At 36.2% G+C, this 20771-nt stretch overlaps 2 protein-coding genes across 10 annotated transcripts in view; both read left to right on the forward strand.

Annotated features, from left to right (window-relative positions):
- The window catches only part of LOC106063651 (uncharacterized), an 83934-nt gene extending 66665 nt beyond the window's left edge, over positions 1-17269 (forward strand). For all 7 annotated transcript variants that reach the window (XM_013222078.2, XM_013222080.2, XM_013222081.2 and 4 more), the window contains exons 5-7: positions 9458-9583; positions 10453-10897; positions 11654-17269. In XM_013222078.2, coding sequence (XP_013077532.2) covers positions 9458-9583; positions 10453-10897; positions 11654-12120 — 1038 coding nt within the window. In that variant the 3' untranslated portion in view covers positions 12121-17269. The remainder of the gene's footprint in view (positions 1-9457; positions 9584-10452; positions 10898-11653) is intronic.
- Positions 17270-18129: 860 nt separating this feature from the next.
- The window catches only part of LOC106063647 (golgin subfamily A member 4-like), a 92905-nt gene continuing 90263 nt past the window's right edge, over positions 18130-20771 (forward strand). For 2 of the 3 annotated variants that reach the window (XM_056015000.1, XM_056015002.1), the window contains exons 1-2: positions 18130-18251; positions 19353-19510. In XM_056015000.1, the coding sequence (XP_055870975.1) occupies positions 19364-19510 (147 nt within the window). In that variant the 5' untranslated portion in view covers positions 18130-18251; positions 19353-19363. The remainder of the gene's footprint in view (positions 18252-19352; positions 19511-20771) is intronic. The other variant, XM_056015001.1, reaches the window with a different exon arrangement.

A 20771-nucleotide genomic window follows, 5' to 3' on the forward strand; every position in this document is an offset into this window, starting at 1 on the left:
CGATCAAATCTTGAACGTGAGTGGCACGCCAGCAATTTTTTTTGTTGTTGTTGTAAAAACTGAGCGACCACCTACAAGCTGTGTGTCTCTTTGAGCACAATGAAAATAATTTATTTCTGAAGTCTGAACTACGGATTTGAAAATCTCTGGCAGACAATTTCAAGGTCCACGGGTGTTTTTACGTACACCTTTTGTGTTTTTCTCTTAAGCTGTTGTTTAATAAAGACAATGTCTTCCATTCCGAAGATCATGGATAAGTGCAGCATTTCACTTTTCTACGAAAACCCAGTTGCGACCTAAATATTTTTCTGCATCTCGTGCAGACAAAGCCGTTGTCCGCCGGCGGTCTATTTAAGTTTTCTTTCCGTCTTCTTCGCCTGTCTTAAATAAGGGCTTTCCTTTGGGTCTCAAATGTGTTTTCCGAAGTGCATTGTTTTTAACCTAAATTTTAAAAAATCTTACTTTTGGACTTTGTCTCAAAATTTTACAATTCTTTCTTCAAAAACGATTTAAGTTGCGATACTTAAACTTTATTGTCATACAACATAAGCCTATTGCTGCTTCGGGTCATACGTAGAGGCTCTGCTATAGAAGGGCTTATGCTCTTGTAAAATAATAAACAGTGGATGAGTCTATTCATACGGAGATGATCAAATCTTTGAAGAACTAACAAGGACTCAATGCCAGAAATATCACTACCATCAACATCAACCAATCTTTCTCTGTGAATGTGTTTGGAGAGTAGCTACACTAAACACTGACATGTCGTTAGCTCTGATGCTGATGGTGAGTAACTATATGTTTATAAATAGATCCTGTGATGTAATTAAATATAGGCGACGCACCAATTGAGACGGACAATGAACGTGACAGTATAAGTGACAGCATTAGATTAGAATAGAATTAGTAGAGTAACGATAGTAAAGTGAAAACAGTGATTGCCTTGACCTGACTTTGACAACATCGTTACATAGACAGAAGTAACAGAAAGAAGTAACAGACAGAAGTAACAGAGAGAAGTCACAGACAGAAATCACAGACAAAAGTCACGGACAGAAGACAAAGACATAAGACACAGGCTCCGTCCCGTTATCAAGAATTACCCGTTACTTCAGTTCTACACAATGCTTACTTCCATCATTACGACCTATTATTGGTTGTTTTGTTTGTTGATGAAACAACGCCTGTGCTATTCATCGAAGGTCTTCTATTCAAGAAAAACATGAAGAGCATCGGTTCAACACTTTTTTTTTTTAGATTACTTTGTTGTTTGAATTTGCGTTAATGTTTGTAATGTTATCAAAGCTTCTTGAGCTTTGATTTTGATTTTTAAAAGCACTTTATAAATTACATTTTTATTTCTATCTTAAGTAATATTATTACATCTTTCACAAGAGCATCTGGCATTTAATCAAACACTATAATCATCAACACTATTGCTTATTGTATGCGTGTTATTCAACACTATTGCTTATTGTATGCGTGTTATTCAACATTATTGCTTATTGTATGCGTGTTATTTATGTTAAGACTACTTAGCAAAACCTTTGGCTATAATGATACTTTGATACTATACAGATGCATGCCTATTAAGAATGACAGTGGCGGTATTAAAACCTGGGAGAGCAGGAATGTTAAACGTTACTTCCAAAAGAAGATGATTACCAGATAGATATCAATTTTAGTTTCGCTCAAGCTTTCTGATGTAAAATCAGGAATTTATAAAAACGTATGACTGGTACAAGTTTGTAAGTTTTCCATTTCTATATTCACTCAGTGGATAAACAAATCGAAAATATAGATCTAGGCTATATAAATTAAACAGTACACTGAGTACTTTAAATACTTCTAGCTTAAGTATTGCTTCGCCCTGATCTTTGTTATGAAAATGGTACCTAATGTGATAAAGACAGGTTTTTGACTGTCTGAGCTGCATAGAAAATTGCACAACTTACCACAAGTGAACAAATCACTTATTAGTTCTAAAGCTGAAGTCCTGAAACAACTCACCTCAATTCTTTGATATTTTACAATAAAATACCGTTTAATAACTTTTTGTTTCGATTTTACCTGATCTACGAATTGCTAGGTTTAATATTTCTTAATGATTACCAATAAAAAGCTCCACAATGTTTAACATAAATCTAGCTACTGTTTCTGTTTTTAAATAAACACCAACATAAATCTAGCTAGGCCTACTGTTTCTGTTTTTAAATAAACACCAACATAAATCTAGCTAGGCCTACTGTTTCTGTTTTTAAATAAACACCAACATAAATCTAGCTAGGCCTACTGTTTCTGTTTTTAAATAAACACCAACATAAATCTAGCTAGGCCTACTGTTTCTGTTTTTAAATAAACACCAACATAAATCTAGCTAGGCCTACTGTTTCTGTTTTTAAATAAACACCAACATAAATCTAGCTTCTAGCTGGACTGAAGAAAACTTTCTTTTACAATTCCTAATATTAGCTTGCATTCTCTTCATGGGGGGAGGTTAGGGGGAAACTGAAAGTTTTTTTTAAAGAGAAGGTTCTAAACTTGAGATCCCTAGGAAGTGAAATCTAAACTTGAGATCTCTAAGAAGTGGAAGCTGAACTTGAGATCTCTAGGAATGAAATCTAAACTTGAGATCTCTAGGAAGTGGAATCTAAACTTGAGATCTCTAGGAAGTGGAATCTAAACTTGAGATCCCTAGGAAGTGGAATCTAAACTTGAGATCTCTAGGAAGTGGAATCTAAACTTGAGATCTCTAGGAATGAAATCTAAACTTGAGATCTCTAGGAATGAAATCTAAACTTGAGATCCCTAGGAAGTGGAATCTAAACTTGAGATCTCTAGGAATGAAATCTAAACTTGAGATCTCTAGGAAGTGGAATCTAAACTTGAGATCTCTAGGAAGTGGAATCTAAACTTGAGATCCCTAGGAAGTGGAATCTAAACTTGAGATCTCTAGGAAGTGGAATCTAAACTTGAGATCCCTAGGAAGTGGAATCTAAACTTGAGATCTCTAGGAAGTGGAATCTAAACTTGAGATCTCTAGGAAGTGGAATCTAAACTTGAGATCTCTAGGAATGAAATCTAAACTTGAGATCCCTAGGAAGTGGAATCTAAACTTGAGATCTCTAGGAATGAAATCTAAACTTGAGATCTCTAGGAAGTGGAATCTAAACTTGAGATCTCTAGGAAGTGGAATCTAAACTTGAGATCCCTAGGAAGTGGAATCTAAACTTGAGATCTCTAGGAAGTGGAATCTAAACTTGAGATCTCTAGGAAGTGGAATCTAAACTTGAGATCTCTAGGAATGAAATCTAAACTTGAGATATCTAGGAATGAAATCTAAACTTGAGATCTCTAGGAAGTGGAATCTAAACTTGAGATCTCTAGGAAGTGGAATCTAAACTTGAGATCTCTAGGAAGTGAAATCTAAACTGATTATCATCATCAAATGGACGAAACGACGTCCGAAATGGATGCTACATTAAATCACTGGACTTTATCGGGATTTGAACTCAAGACCGTCTGTTTGGTCCTATGCTCATTATGTTTTTATCTCTCTGCCATCGCGCTTCATAAACATGATATTTTTGGGAAACGAACAATTTGAGCTATACCCTCCCCCCCTGCCCAAACACACCTCATGCTCCCCCCCCCGCCCAAACACACCTCACGCTCTCCCCCTCCCCCCGGACCCTCTCCCCCAAAAAATTAAAGGAACGCATAACGAATTAGTGTTAAGTCCAAGACAATTTTCGCGGAGACAGACCACTCTCACGCTGCAATTAGATGCAGACCGGCGCCTCGACAGAATAACGGAGACAAATGTTCCAGTTGAATTACACCAGGTAGCCGACTTCGTGCACGCGATTGACCGGTAAGTTAGCTTACGCTCTGGACCGTCATGCCTCGCGGCATGTCTCCGCATTCAGAGATACTGTTTAACACTATGCTTAGGTGTTGTGCCCCTGTGTATGTGTGGTGTGTGTGTCCCTGTGTGTGAGTGTGGCGAACGGGGGGGGGGAAAAGAAGAAAAATGAGATACAACAGCTGAATATTCCTTCTTTTCCTACAGTTTCCAAGGGCCATGTCTGACGCCCATTTACCCTCCCCCCCTACACCATGCTTCCAAATTGTGTTACTATTTGTTATTATTTTCTTATTTGCTTTAAGGGCATCGCGACCCTTAAAATATAGTTGTGACAATGACACGAAAATAATTTAACATACACATATATATATATATATAAACACATATACACACACGAGTATGTATTGACACATATACTACGTACAAGCTCAGGTGCCATGAATTATATGACGTCACACACATCTGTACCAGTGGCTGTCGTTTAAAATAATGTTCTCTCCTGCTGTTCAAAACCTTACCCCGGAATCACGCTCACGTTTCTGTTTATATAATTTCTGCTTCTCTTTTTTCTTTAATTTAATTTATATTTAAAAAAAAAAGCAATCTCAGATTTCCGGAAAAATTTCGTGTCAGATTTAATTGAAAGAAAGTTAACTAGATCTAGAACTTGCTCGTCAGTTTCCGGTCTTGTCTTTCTATAGGCAAAAAAAAAATAAAAAAATTTTTCCGTATTACACAGATGTAATGTAAGTTTCATTTTCAGTATATTTTGTTTAGATCATTCTTTAAGTAGATCCGAAAGATACAGGAGATAGACTCCCACAAATTTGAAAATCAAAGGAAAGCTTGCACATATGTTACTGTCGACGGTAACCGAAATCTACCCCGGGCAGACAATGGGAAAGTCTGGCAATGGTTTGGTCTGCGTTAGATGAGGCGAGATATGTGTGTCTAAATTGGGTTTGCGGTGAAACGTAAATAACTGTAATTGTTGTATTCTTCGGAATCAGTATCAATCTTATATTAATTATTATTTATAGGATTTAAAATAATTGTTAAGCACCAACTCAACCGGTCCTTTCTTAAAGATGGTTGAGGCACTACCACATGCTCTGTCGACTGTACCTTTCCATTCGTCTCTGTCTTTTGCAAGGATTAGAGTAGCTTTCGAAGTTAGGCCCGTGCATTCCTTGCTGTTGTCTCCCCTTCGCTTATTTTTCTGCCTCTCCTTTCCCCTGTTTCTGTTCCCTGCAGGAACGTGTTGAGAGCGCTGAGGATCTCGTAATATCTAACTTTATTGACAATGGTTAGAAGGTCATGGGGCCCGATCGCCATTGTGATCCTATTTTGGATTTCTTTATTTGTGATGCAGTCTATGTAGGTGGTAGAATCTCGTTTTTACGGCTAGGAAATTTACAAAATTAAGTAATAGAATAACAAAAACGTCATTCGACTTTTGTTCATTCTCAATTTTTATTTTATTTTTCAAACAAAATGAACCATTGTTAGCTGATTTCACTCCAAATTTACCCGCCGACTACACCTGTTGGTTTATTCCCTTATTCGTCGTAGTGAAGTTTTGTTTCAAAATTCCTTGAGCTAATTCTTATAAGATTCCAGCATGAGCTAATCTCTCATGTCTGCCAATAGGTGAAACGAAGAAGTTCGACCTAATTCGAGCCTATAGTTTAACATGTTCGCAAACAAATTTTTGGTCCGTGAATTCCACTGACCCTGATACTTGTGCCTCGTTACGCTGAAATAGTTCCAATAACCCTGATACTTGTGCCTCGCTACGCTGAAATAGTTCCAATGACCCTGATACTTGTGCCTCGGTGCGCTGAAATAGTTCCAATGACCCTGATACTTGTGCCTCGCTGCGCTGAAATAGTTCCAATGACCCTGATACTTGTGCCTCGCTGCGCTGAAATAGTTCCAATGACCCTGATACTTGTGCCTCGCTGCGCTGAAATAGTTCCAATGACCCTGATACTTGTGCCTCGCTTCGCTGAAATAGTTCCAATGACCCTGATACTTGTGCCTCGCTACGCTGAAATAGTTCCAATGACCCTGATACTTGTGCCTCGCTGCGCTGAAAATAGTTCCAATGACCCTGATACTTGTGCCTCGCTGCGCTGAAATAGTTCCAATGACCCTGATACTTGTGCCTCGCTGCGCTGAAAATAGTTCCAATGACCCTGATACTTGTGCCTCGCTGCGCTGAAATAGTTCCAATGACCCTGATACTTGTGCCTCGCTGCGCTGAAATAGTTCCAATGTTCGATATTGTTTATTTTGGCAGAAACCTTCCTCCCCCCCCCCCCCACTTTTAATGTTCCCTGTGAAAGATACGCCCCCATTGCACTGATCCTTCACCATACGTTTATGTCGCACATATGAGATCCCCTTTGACAAGTTCTGTGTGATGTTTTGGGCCATTCCCTCCCCCCCCACCCCTCTTTTTTTCCCTCTTCTCCTCATATACAATTGGCCCATGAATTCTAGTATTCCTGATACTAGTGCTTCACTGCGTTAAAATATTTGATATAGCCAGAGTTGTTTTTTTTTTGTTATATTTCCCACCTTCCTTTTTTTTAAATAATTAAATGGAACGGGCCGCATTATAAATCTCGCCTCCGCCAATTTCCCCAACTGGTCCAGACAAGTGATAGGATCATAGCGCATTGAGAAAGCTAGAGGCGTGAAATCGCGCTAAACAAAAACAATAGGTGAACATATTTTTTAATCGCACAGATTTATTATTGTTAGTCAAGATCTATTACACATTTAATGACATGACTGATCTAGACTAATTGATACAATTATATTTAGTATAAACTTTGTGTTTAAAAAAAAAGTAATTTATTAACATTTGTCTTGTTTTTAACTGTGGGTTGAAATGGAAGCAAGAACTGCTATATGAATACTTACAGGCGGGTTGAAGGTTTAAATCATTATAGCTATAAGGTGCCTTAGTGATACAGTAGCCTGCTTTTATTGTCTACTTTCTACTTGACATCTTCCTGTACTAGAGTACGTTTTGCCAACGAATTCAAATATTGTTTGTTTTGTAAAGTATTTTAAATATTTCGGATGTCCCTTCTGATTTGAAGATAATGTCATCCTAGCCCAAACCTCCAACAGGACAACACGAAAAGGGGGGGGGGGGGCAGCGGGCAGGGTTCGAACCCAGGACCTCATCGGAACCACCAAACAACGGTGCGGACAAGTCCATAGCGCATGTCACACGACCTGGCATTGGTTAATGCATTTAGAGTGATACGTTCATCACATGATATAAGTCAATAATTAATTGCCCCTTATTCCTGGTGCTTCATTCTGAGGAAATGGAGTATCACAAACCAAATGTGTTGTAGGGATTTCTTCTAGAACTTCAAACACGAAATTTGTTAGCAATATTACATTTTGACATTGTCCTTTTTTTTTAAATACAGTAATATTATATTTGCTTCAATATTTTTTTTTAAAGACAACAAAGCAATGTGACTAGGACTTCCAAGGGCGTAGTCGTCACAATTATGTGTTCCACAATAGTTGCTTCACCGGACAAAGTTTTTTTCGACTTATATTGCAGAGAGAATAATGTGAAGTCCAACTGCTATTTTTTTTATCCAGGAAAATTGGTTAAATTAACTCTTTCTCTCCGCAATTATTTTTCCACGTTTTGAAGGAATTCTTTATTTGCTCATTACTATTTCACTACCCCTGTTATGGTTGGGCTTCAATAGCTTTGTTGTTTGTTATCATAAAATGTTGTATTTGGTATAGGATTAAAGGGAAATTCATGCTCGTTTTATATAATCAAAGTCAAGTTTAAAAAATTAAACATTAATCTAATGAGGTCAAAATCAACGATGGTATCGTCGATTAGGAGATAAAGAGTTAACACAGTTACACTCAACAAAAGGGGCAACCAATAATGTTTTCGGGTCTCATGAAGACGTCGTCGTTCTGATTGAATGTTACTCGCCACTTCACTTAGGTTAAAGGATATTTATAAAGACACTGTTCGCTACTATCAATCGTGGTAGAACTTTTAAAGTTTTAGGATTACAACGAACGAGATGTAAATTAGAATAATATATAAATATGCACTTTCAGATGCATTACTGATTTGATTACCCCTTTTCATTAAAGCTTGCCAATTTCGACATTTAAAAACAATTATAACTTTTAAGGCTTAATGAGTTTCTTATGTTTCAATCGATAACAAATAATTGTGTAAACTTTGGCACTACGTATTTGTTAAACATGGTGCGAACGTTTAGTTTGTATTATTAAAAATGCATTAGATTACCTCCCCCTTTCTAAAACATACATATATGCTAAAGCTGTTGATCATGATTTTTTAGCCAATTTGTTTTTACAATCGCATTTACAAAGACATGGTCACATGGTATTCTCGCTACCTATGTACTCGTAGGGTGTGTGTGAGTGGGCTTTTAGTTTTATTCAGACCAAGTACATAAAGTCAAGCCCGTCGTTAGGGAGGAAACATATAACACTTTTTCCGTGGTCCCAACAGAGAAAAAATGGACAGGGGGGGGGAGAAGAAGTTTTCAATTATTGTTTTAGTGTATAGGAATTTGAGGCTGTCTGGGGTCCACATATTTATGGTGGTGGGCCTGCATGATACACTAAAACCAGAATCTGAAGTGTTGTGATTTAACACTGCGCGCGCACGTACACAGATGCCCACACACAAACAAAAAAGAGACCTTTACCTAATATATACCTGTTATTCGTACTAAAATGTGAATGCCTAAATTTGTCTACGAGATTAACATACAGAAATATATGTTCCATTATCGATTGACTTTCATAATGTGAAATAATGTGTATCAATACATACTTATAAATCTTATAATAAATTGTTCAGGATATTTTGTTTATCAATGATTCGTAATTATATTCTTTTGAAACCTTTATTTAAATAATTTATTTATTCTAAGTAGATTCAGAAAAAGGGTCCCTTTTTTACAATACACAAGGAGTTAGATATATGTTGAAACATTTCTTGATTTTCATAGCAAACAATGTCTTTTGTCAATGTAGACCGACAATATCGACCTACATTATTATTTACCTTTCATAGTCTCACTTTAACGCTAAAGCCGTTTTATATTTAATACAAGATGGCTAGTTTTAATTATATCTAGTTAAGTCTTTTACTTACATCTAGTTAAGTCTTTTACTTACATCTAGTTAAGTCTTTTACTTCCATCTGGTTAAGTTTTTTACTTACATCTGGTCAAGTCTTTTACTTACATCTAGTCAAGTCTTTTACCTACATCTGGTTAAGTCTTTTGCTTACATCTAATCAAGTCTTTTACTTACATCTACTTTAGTCTAGTCTGTTTATAGAGTTGGGCATTTTATTTTAGGTCACTCTTATTGTGGGAGGGACATTTAACATACACTACGGTCTCCTTCGTGATCTGTGGAACATTCATGCCAGGATTCGACGCCAAGCGCTTTGCCCCTCAGACATGGCGCCCTTACATTGTGCTTTATATATTAGATTAAACACTGAATCCTTTGCTTATGTTGTACTGTCTTTGTCCACAGTCGGGTCAACGACGTATGGGACTCTGCTGCGCCAACTGCAACACGACCACCACCACCCTGTGGAGGAGGAACGGCGAAGGCGAGCCGGTGTGCAACGCTTGTGGACTTTATTACAAGCTACACCAGGTGAGTTCCGCAAAACTGACCATTGGTCAACTTTTCCTGGTCAATTGTTTCTTGTTATACTCTTTTTTTAACCGTTTCACTATAAAAACAACAGCAAATATAAGACACACGTGACTTTGTCACTAGAAGTTGAACTGTCTGGAAATGTTCTCTACTGCGTTTTGTTTGAGTTTAAGTGAAATTCTTTTTAAACGCTTTGATTTTTTATTTTCCAATGGTTAGTACGTTTTAATATAATATAATATAATTATATTGTTATTATCATTTTACTCATTATTGTTTTAACTACTTACTGTCTTTGCCTTATTGGACTCCATAGTTTAAAATCATCGAATCATGTTCTAACATATTGCTACTGTAACAACGTAACAGTCAGAAGGTTTGCGACCCAAACATTGAACTCATGTGTGTCACACACTTGGGCCTTACCATTCGCCAAGAGTAGTCACACAAGCGTCTAGTGTTATTTTTTTACATGCCACCCACGACTTACCTCTCCCAGATAATTACATTTTCTACATAAAAAAAAAACAAAATCAATTACGACTCATTATTGATTCTAATTGAAATCGGTTGATTGCATTGAATTCATTCACGTGTTTTCATCGAAATTTAATATACGATTGGATAAGAAGTAGTCGAAAAAACTATTTCAAAAATCCAAACACACAAGACACATACCGAGTGACTTATTAAATGGCTGCTTGGTCGTGCGGTATGCGCGCTGCACTGTCGATCGGTTCATACCCTGCCCGCTGCCATCCGCTGTCGTCCTGCGGGAAGTTTGGACTAGAATGTAGATTATCTTCAACTCTAAAGGAACATCCGAAATATCTCAAACATTTTACAATTTACTTTTATTTTTATAGGTTAACCGTCCCTTGTCTATGAAGAAAGATGGCATTCAGACTCGAAAAAGAAAACCCAAGTCTTCTGGGAAGTCGAAAGGAGGATCCAAAGAGCAGCAGCAGCAGCGAATTCAACAACAGCGCCAGCAGCAGCAGCAACAACAACAGCAGCAACGACAGCAGAACCAACATCTCCCTCAGCAACAGCAGCACCACGGCGCCTATTTGGATTACGGAGCTGCTGTCCAGATGCAACAACAGCAAAACCACCATCATCACCACCACCAACAGCAGCAACAGAGCCATCTTCAGCAGCAGCAGCAGCACGCGCACCCGTCAATGATGACGGGAGGGGATCACGACGTCAATCACGTGGTTGGTGACATCACTTCCTACGCTCAGCCCCAGCATACGAGAACACATGACCTTTTGGACCTGACACTGTCACGCTCGCAAAACGGACACGGTAAGTAAAATCGAATCGTTCTTTTCCATTCCATAAACTATAAAGATCACCATTTTTCTACGTCAAACGATTAAGTTAAGGGACCCAATCTTTTTAGACCTGTAGGGGTCAAAGGAATTTCCCACACGTCTGTCACGGGCCGCACATAACAAAACAAATACATTAAATAAATGGAACCAAGCCTATGGCAGTCAGAGATCTCTAGTTCATTCGCTGGATATGGCCCGTAGTCTGAAGGTTAGGCTTCACAGTTGAAGTAATCTATCCTATGTTAGATTTGATAACAAGGTTATAAGTTTGATAAAAACACAAAACTAATCGCGCATAATCCCAGACAACAAAAAGTATCATTTAAGAGGAAACTCCTCCATTGGTCGCTTTTAAGCATTTCAAATACATTTTTAGTTATGTGAAAAATATTTGATTAGATATTAGGCATTCGTATATGTTTAAAAAGACAATATAAAAGAATGAGGGTAGCTAGTAGTAATTCTCTATAGTTCTTGTTATATCAACTTTATGTCATTGTATGCAAAATATATCAATGTAATAAAGATATGTTCGTTAGTAATTTTAATGAAAAAAAGTGGAGATTTCACATTGCTGTTACCTTGAAAGCCCTTTATATATATATATATATATATATATATATATATATATATATATATATATATATATATATATATATATATATATATATATATATATATAAAACTGTGATAACTATAAGCACATTGTTTCATTTCTATATTTCAGTGACAGAGCTAAAGCCTTTGCCATCTTACTCATCCTTGTATACATCACATGGCGGCCATAGCAACGGAGGGGCGAATGACTCTAGCAGCCTCGGCAGCCATACCAGCTCTATCTGCCAAAGCAACTCAGCAGTCCTGGCCGCGCTGGCCTCCCCTACAGTCTCACACCACGCCACCCTCCTGCCCATCTCCAGCCTGACCCCTTCAGGGCGCCAGATCCTCGCCTCAAACTCCATGGCGCACATGTCGTCGGCGCACCCGTCGGAGGCGCACCCTTCCGTCATCGGGCGCACCTTCTCGCTAGACGGTATCATTGTGAAGCAGGAACAGGACGCAGTGTACACGCCCTCGCCACCTAAAGCTGTTCCGGTTATGACGTCGGACGGGTCCAACGATGATGACGTCACAATTCATGGACTGACCGGAAGTGAGATTCTCCAACTAAAGTCAAGTACAGTTAGCCTCTAATACCAGAATTATGTACATATTTCATTTTTTTTTGTTTATACCAAATTAAGATATATAAAAAAAATTATGTATGTATTTATTCATAATAATATACATGTTAAATACAAGGGTCGGCGAAGTGTGGCTCTCGTGTCAAAGATGGTACGCAGGTAGAGTTTTAAATAGAAACAGATATGACCCATATCCTATAACTAGAAACTAGAACACTCGTAAAACAGAGCCGTGAGATTTATAACAAACGAATATTCCCATTTGATTAGAGCATTAGTAAAATCACTTAATTTTGAGACACTTCAGGACAGAAGACTAAAAAGTAAAAGTAGAAATAAGACATAAAACACTAAACCAATACTTATAAATACAAAAAAAACACAACCTAATGAAATACTCAGAAGTACTCAATGGTAAAGGCACACTTCTTATTCCATATGCTAGGACATATTCATACAAATGCTCATTCTACCCTAATGCTGTGTCAAGAGGCCTGTTCATGAGATTGTAAAAACTTGGACTTCACACTCTCACTCGTGTAGATCATGACAACTTCATCATATTCAACTTACATTCAAAATGCTTTTTAAATTTCCTTCAACTAAGCAGGGCCGGCTCTAGTATGCTGTAGGTTCTGTTCTGTACAAGCTGCGCCGTGCCATTGTGTGGTGTAGTTAGAGGCGTAGCTAGGGTGGGGGAGGAGGGGGAGAATTTGAAATCCCCCCCGGGCCCCCATATGGAGGGGGGGCCTAAAGAGTGCTTTTTACATTAAAAATAAAAATTATATATTAAGCAAAATGCAGGGACTCCCCAAACTTTGAAAAATTTCTAGCTACGCCCTTGGGTGTAGTCTATACTAGCTAATACGAGGATTTCCCCTCCCCCCCCCCCCAGGCCAGTTCCTGGTGTAAGTTTAGCCTCATTACGAGTCATTTATACTTTCAAAACATTAAATCTGATTAGATCCTTAGGACTAATAATATACCAAACGAAAGAAAAAATATTCATTTATATAAACAAGTATACATACATATGATAAAGTCAGCTAGTCATTACAATAAAGATTTATTTTTTTTAAGGTATAAATATACTTAGTTAAAAAAAAATTAAAATACTACTTGCAAGATTAATTTGCCGACCCTTGACTATGGTTTGATAAAATGACAGGGTATATGATCATTGAGTTATTTAAGCTGTCCATTTGTTCGGTGAAAATATTTGTCGTTAAAGGCTTTGTTTTGCTGCGCATAATTAATACACATTTACCTAATTTTAAGTCCCAAAATAACAATTTTGTTTATTTTTTATAAATAATTTAACACCTAAATTTTGATTACAGTAATTTTAAAATTATATTTAAAAATAATTTGATGATTTTTAGCCACTTTAAACAAATATTTGTTTGATAGTTTCATATATAATGACATTAGTAGCCTAGACTTTTAGAACTGTATTTTTTAAACTAATGTTGTTATTGTTTTTTTCAATTGTATATAAATACAAGATTATTTTTTTTCTATTTATGCAGTGGTGAAGCTAGAATATTAAAGGTATTTGGAGAGACTTTTCCCAAGAGTTTTTCCTAAGACTTTTTTAAAAAGTTGTACCAAACTCTATACATCAATATATACAAAGACTTATTCTTTCATCAAATCAGAGATGGGGGAGGGAGGCTAGGCAATGAATGATTATGACTTCAAATGTGGTTAATGAGGCGGATTTGAGCCCGAAACGTCTGGCTACTAGCTAAGTGTACTACCGTAGCTGGTGCTCCGAGAGCTGCGGGAAAATGTGTCTACAGTGTCACGTGAGTTATGAGGTACTTCGACAAACAACAGACTTTCTTAACAGGCCACTACGAGAGGCCTAGGCCTTCCTGCCTTGTCCTCAATCGGAGTTCATCCCTTGTGCCTTTAGTGATAGGCGTATCTTTTTGTTTCTGGAGTCTAGTTCTGCTTGTCTAGAGCGTTAGTCCTTACAACAAGGCTACGCTTACTAGTAGGTATTGTCAATGTTGAACGCCCAAAAGGGCACTTTGAGGGTGTTTTTGAAGCATTTACCTTCCCCCACTGCTCGCTTTTCCCTTTTGCTGGCCTCTTAAGGATGCTCGATTCAACGTTCTGGAGGAGACGTGTCCAGCTTGCCGAATTTGAAACCGCATTCGACACACTTTGCGGAACTTCAGGAAACAAAAATGTTCGCAAATCTTAAAGTTCAGGGATACAAAAAAGCTGTTAATGGTCACCAAGAAAACACAAATTTTGAAAAGTCAATTTAATTTAAAGAGAAATATCCTAATCAACAATAGCATAGGGCCACGCAGCGGATCGTGACTTAACACCAATACACAAGATGAATCACTCTTACCTTATTTACTTCATTTCTACGCCGGTCCGTAGAGAAGACTAATTAGACGAATCGAAAACAATAGTGGGTCAATTATACCAGGCTGTTAGACATTGTGCAGACATAATTTAAATGTTTTAAATTTAAATTCAAACGTTCAGGATCTAACAAATAGTAGAAGTTAGTTCCGTCTAGCAGAGAAGTGTTTATTAATGGCCTACATTTTCAAATACAAATACTGTTTTGATTTACGCTATTAAACATTGTCTCACCGCTATATATAATAACATTAGATATTGGCAGGGCCGGATTTAAGTATGTAGAGGCCAGGGGCAGAGTTTTTGTGGAGGCCCCTACACTTTTTTTTTGAAATATCAACTTATAAATAAAAATACCTACTAATATATAAAAGCATGCAATATTATAAAAAAATGTACTTGTAAATTAAACTTAATTTTCCTTTAATTAAATTATTTAATTTGCATACTTTAGTAACAAAAAATATAAATTTTTAGGGTTAACGCTATGTAGTCCATCCAGAGCTATTGTTGTATACCACGAGTACACTATTAGCGGACACAGTTTAACCCCCGACAGTGTTGCCAACAGTAAAATCTGTCCAAATATGGAATTTTTTTTCTATATTGTGGGGACACCTTCCTTGTGGGGGCCCCTAGGGCAGTAGCCCCTCCTGCCATCCCTCAAATCCGGCCCTGGCTATTGGTGTGTCTCACTATTAGACCACTGGGCCGTGTTAAGACCTACACAGATTTCTAAGTTCGCCACTACATATGATGTCTGTCTTCTCTCACCACTACAGCAAACCAATGGAACTTCCGCTTAAAGTTCGTCGCCATGGCAACACCCTAACGCATAATTATCAATGTCTCCTTAATTATTACTATTAATTTTTTTTTAAAATTTGTTTGCTTCCGGGTCTCTTGTTATCAGGGTACACAACTGTATTATTATTGCGTCATTTTGAATGTATCAATCACATTTTACACACTATAAGTCATGCATAATGTTTGAAGTCGCTGTAAATGCTTTGTGCGACACTGAGAGCCATGAATGCTGTGAATTCACATTTTTTTATAGAACTATAATATAATCAGCGTGTTATGAAGTTATATAATAAGTCTATTTCCATTGTTTGCTTGCCCAATGTTATATGTTTATTGATTTATTTGTCTCACCAAGACAGTCACTGTAGATTTACTTCATGTTTCAGTCGTTTTGACATCTTTTTGTAAATATTTTAGTTTGGAAACTACATTTTTTTAAAAGTTCAACATGTGAAATAAAAAAATTAGTCATGTTTTTCAACACAACAAGCCATCAATAAGGTCAACACAAGGCGGACCTTTTTCATTCATTTATTTTTTTTTTAATTTAACATGAATGTACTTTTCCATTGTGACGAAAATCTAAATAAATTCACGTGTGTGTATGTGTTCGGGCGTGTGTGTGTGTGGGGGGGGGAGCTCAAATGGACACCGGAAGCATTGAGAGGCCTATGTCTGTGTGTGTGCATGTATGTATGTTGGTAATTAATAAGCAAATTTATTGTTCCTGATTAAAGATGTGATACATACAGTCAAATGAAATGCCGCTATCACGAACAGATTGAAATAGAAAAGGACAATATATCAATAATATTTTTCTTTTTTTTCCCCCTACAGCTGAATGTACACGATTTAGAGATTTTTAAAAATTTGAATTCAAGGGTGTTAACACAAAGAAATGGGACACATTGTTTCATACTTATCAATGAAGGAGAATTGTTTTTTTTTTTTTTGTTGACAATGTATCAGTAAGGATATTATCTTACTGACGTTAAGCTTTTAGTTTCTTGCACGGTCGTCTTGTGGGGAGGCACCTTCACTAGACTCTTGGACAGATTGAACACATTGACATTTTGTAGTATTTCTAAATCTCTTTTTTTTAATTTTATTAATGAGACATAGAAAAATAAAAGAAAAAGCAGAGTGTGAAAGATCGCTGGAACTGATTGTCTGAGAGAGAATTAGAGAGAGAGGGTGAGAGAGTGTGGTGAGAGAGAGGGGTGAGAAAGAAAGAAAGAAAGAAAGGGAGAGAGAAAGAGAGAGAGGGTGACTAAGGAGGGATATGTCCTGTACATTACTTTGACATAGACTCATTAGCGTTCCGTTTAAAGGAAATAATCCATAGAGCCACATTGTAGTCCTTTTTTTTTCTTTTTTTCCAAAAAAGTATTTCAAGTTAAGGAATAAAATAAAAATATTTGGCTCTGAGCAGTCAATGAATCCGTTGGTTATGCCTAACATTATTATCTTTTTTTTAATGACTGGCTCCCCTACCACCAAAGCGAAAGCCACCTTAACCTGCGATATATGTGGACGGGAGTGTCTCTCCGAAAAAAGAGTTCCACATTCACATGAAAAAGTGTTCTTGTTCTACGAGACGAACCATAGTCGTGACGACCGAAAGAGGCCAACTAGTCTAGTAGGCTTTTATGAAACTAGTAATGATAATAAATAAATTCTACAACATTAATTAAAATATTTTTGTCTCTGTTGTTGGATCTTCACTATTTGTACAAGTACATTTTAAATTTAAATTGATTAGTTTTTTTAGCCTCGTTCGGTCTATATGTAATTCTGCATTTTTGTTTGTTTGTTGTTGCGCCAAATGGAGGGTCGATGGTTTCAAGAAGAAGAGTTAAAAAAACAACAACAACTAAGAGATATATTTCAATGTATTTATTCATAAGCCAATTTATTCATATATTTGTAATTATTTCTTTTAGCAATAAAAATTAAATACAAGGTGATTACCATTTCCCATTATTCTTTCTCTTGTGTAAGTGTATGTGTGTGTGTGTGTGGGGGGGGGATAAGACTTCAATTAGCGTACTATTGTTGCTAAGTGATGTGTTGGGTTGCAGCTCCTGACAGTGAGTCCTACTAACTACTGTAGACAGAGAACTTTATTTAGCCTACACGAAAAGGTTGAATAAGTTCGAAAACGTCATTTACATACAAAATAAACCAGACTTTTATTGCACGATATATTCTGCTTTGAAGTTCAATGTAAAAACATGAATGAAATAACAAAACTTCTAACAACTTTATAAAAAATATACTGCAGCTCATTTTAAACTTATTGCCGAGCATTAAACCTACAAGGTTCTGTTCATTGTTTCCGAATTTCATAAAATTTCAACAGCCGTTCAATCATTGAACCTCTTATCTGCATCGATCCTATTTAATGTTACACCAGAATTCCTCAGCCAATTCAAAAACAACATATCTAAACTGGAGGTGCGGTGGAATAATGATAAAGTACTTGGCTTCCGAATCAAGGGCACCGGGTTCGAATTCTGGAGAAGAATTGAATTTTTAATTTCGGGATTTTTAGGCGCCTCTAGATTCAAAATTCTATTATGTTTTTTTTTTCGTTAGTCTATAAAAAAATTACTGCGACCGCACCCCAGCAATTTCTACTAAGAGATAAAAAAAATATTAATAGATCTTGATCTAGGGGAGGTGGACTATAATAACGCAAAGAGTTATTATAGGAAGATTATGGAAGATTGAAATATTTTGCTGCTCTATAAACTAGCCCGAAGACGGCCAATCTAGATCTATATATATAAAATTTAAATTTTGATTCAAAGTTTTAACTAGTCTAACTTTTAAAGTTTTGTGATGCAGACGATACGAAACCTGACCAAGCCAAGACAGTGAATTGTAAACAAATAAGTTCTAATCTATTTTTATAGACTTACGTTTAAAGATCAGGAAAGATTAAAAGTACATCGATCTGTCAGATTAAAACACTTTGACTCGATTTGTATTTCAGAAGCTTTCTTTATAGTCTACTATTTCTATAGTCTATAACATTAGCCTAATATAGATTACAGATGAGATGCCCAACACAACCTCAATCTCAGTCAATCTGGTGATCGCACCTGACCTGTGTATCAAGGATAGGATTGGCTTGTTAATTACAATTTACATAGACTTGTCACTTAAGACTTACAGTCTACATCTAATCTAAGTCACACAAAAAGTTGCAAATGGAAAAGATCGTATCTCGAGATATGTAAATTAAAATTGCCACAGTCGCCACAGAGATCTAGATAGATCTAGATTCTAGACTTCATCTAGTTTTAGCAGACGACACGTCTGACGTCACGTGAAACCCCACGACCGAGTCGTCCGAGTTGTTGAAGTTGAATCAACAATGAAACTATAGTATAGAATAGATATAGATATAGATCTATTTATAATTAATACTCATTAATAGTCTAGATTCAATTCAAACTAGATCTAGAATCTAGATTTAATTCTTTCGGACTTCTTTTATATCCTATAATAGGTCCTTACCGGAGTTAGTGGAATGATTGTAGAGAGTAGATATCCATCCATTGCCAGCTAGAGACTATTATAGATCTGGAGGAGTTCCAAGTTTTTTTTCCAAAATAAGCTGTCTTTACAAAGATCTGTCACTGCAATGTCTGAAGCCTCTTCCCACTTGGTGTCCACTGCTCTGAGGTCCTTCAAGTGTGGTGCCAAGTTATACAAGGGCGTCCATGTTTTCACTTTCCTCAAATTGGCCTCCATGTAATTACAACTTTTGGCATCTGTAATTCATTTTGTTGGAGAACATGTCCTGCAGACCTCATGCTATGCTCTGTCAAAACCTTATTAAGTAGTCGACTCCCAGTTCAGAAGAGGATTTCCTTGAGACCCGATCTCTATAACTGACTTCTAAAATCCTTCTTAACCATTTTTGTTGAGCCACATTTAGTCTTTTCTCAATTTTGGCAGATGGCTTCCATGCATTACTTGCTGTTGGGATGACAGTCTTTTAGAGATTCTACTATTAATATTAATATAATTATATCATAGACAAATGAGAGATGACTGAACCCAATATTTTATATCAAATGCAACAAAAAGTTGTTGAAATGATTGAAGAGATAAAGCTTCTTAGAAAATGGAACAGTGAAAAAGAACATAAAATTGATGAACTTCATATGAAAAACTTTAATCTTCAGAAATCATTGGTAAGTAAAAGAAAAGTAGGCCTACTTTAGTTTAGTATAGCTTAGAATTATACATGAATTTCATTCTGTATACTTTGACTTATTTAGTTAATTTTAAATTTTAAATAGTTCTGTTACATTTGTCTTGGTAACGTTATGGCATCATGTAATGTATTAGTGTTGCCTAGACAATGACCACTATTACTAAAATAAAGGATTGATATTATATTGCTACCTACTTCTGTCATCAAAATTGTTGAAAGTTCAAACCCTGCAGGAGATCACATAATCTTCATTTCTGAAGAAAGGTTGTAAAATTTTTAACAAACAAACAATGGAAAAAAAAATCACTGTTAGCTTTTAACCTTTGATAAGAATTAAGATATAAATCATGAAATTTCATTAGCCCTCCTAATATAAAATAAAAAGAAAACCACTTTTTAAAATTACCATCAGGTGCATTCTCCGAAAATTAAACTTTAATTAAGGTGATTTTTATTTAAAGAGATTTGCCATATGCATGCTTAGGTATCTGAGTACATTAATTATTAAGAACATACTTTTTGTATACTGTGGTGACTATTTACTTATAAAAATTAAGAAAAAAAAAGAAAGAAATAGGCATGGTGTGAAAAATAAATGAATTAATAAAACCCTGAAAAAAAAAAAAAGAAAATCAGCATAATAATCAATATCCTACAATAACGATAATCCTCAGAAAGTCATTTTTTACAAAATATATGTGCGATAAATATTTAGGCAACATTCCTTGCTATAAGATTATTGTACAGTATTGCTCTTTCTGTCCTGGTAAACATTGGATTCTGCTTGAGGGTTTCCTCTGTGGATCACATTCATAAGTTGGGTGATCTTAAGGACTCCTGAGGAGGATTTGCAGGATCTATTGAAAGGAAAACCATTGTTAGTTATCTCACCCTCTTGATTTCTAAAAAAAAATGTACTACTTAAGCCTTATTGTATTGGGGAAACTTTCAGAAGAATCAACTTCTCATTCTTGTGATCTTTCCAAATCTTCTTATTTTAAATGCACTATGTATTATCTTTCTCCTCTCCACTTGTTAGTTAAATTAGTTATAATGAACTTATCTAAGCCACATAGCATTGATGGTCTAGATCTAGATTATCAAGTCAATTAATTTTTACGATGAAATCTTAGAGAAAAAAAGAGTTTAATTAACTGTATTGGCTATACTTTGAATGTAAATGCCAAACAAAATATAAAAATATAAGCTATTTTATTTTCTTTTTTTAGTTATGATTT

Source organism: Biomphalaria glabrata, chromosome 17 (assembly GCF_947242115.1).
Source record: "Biomphalaria glabrata chromosome 17, xgBioGlab47.1, whole genome shotgun sequence".
Classification (NCBI taxonomy): Eukaryota; Metazoa; Mollusca; class Gastropoda; family Planorbidae; genus Biomphalaria; species Biomphalaria glabrata.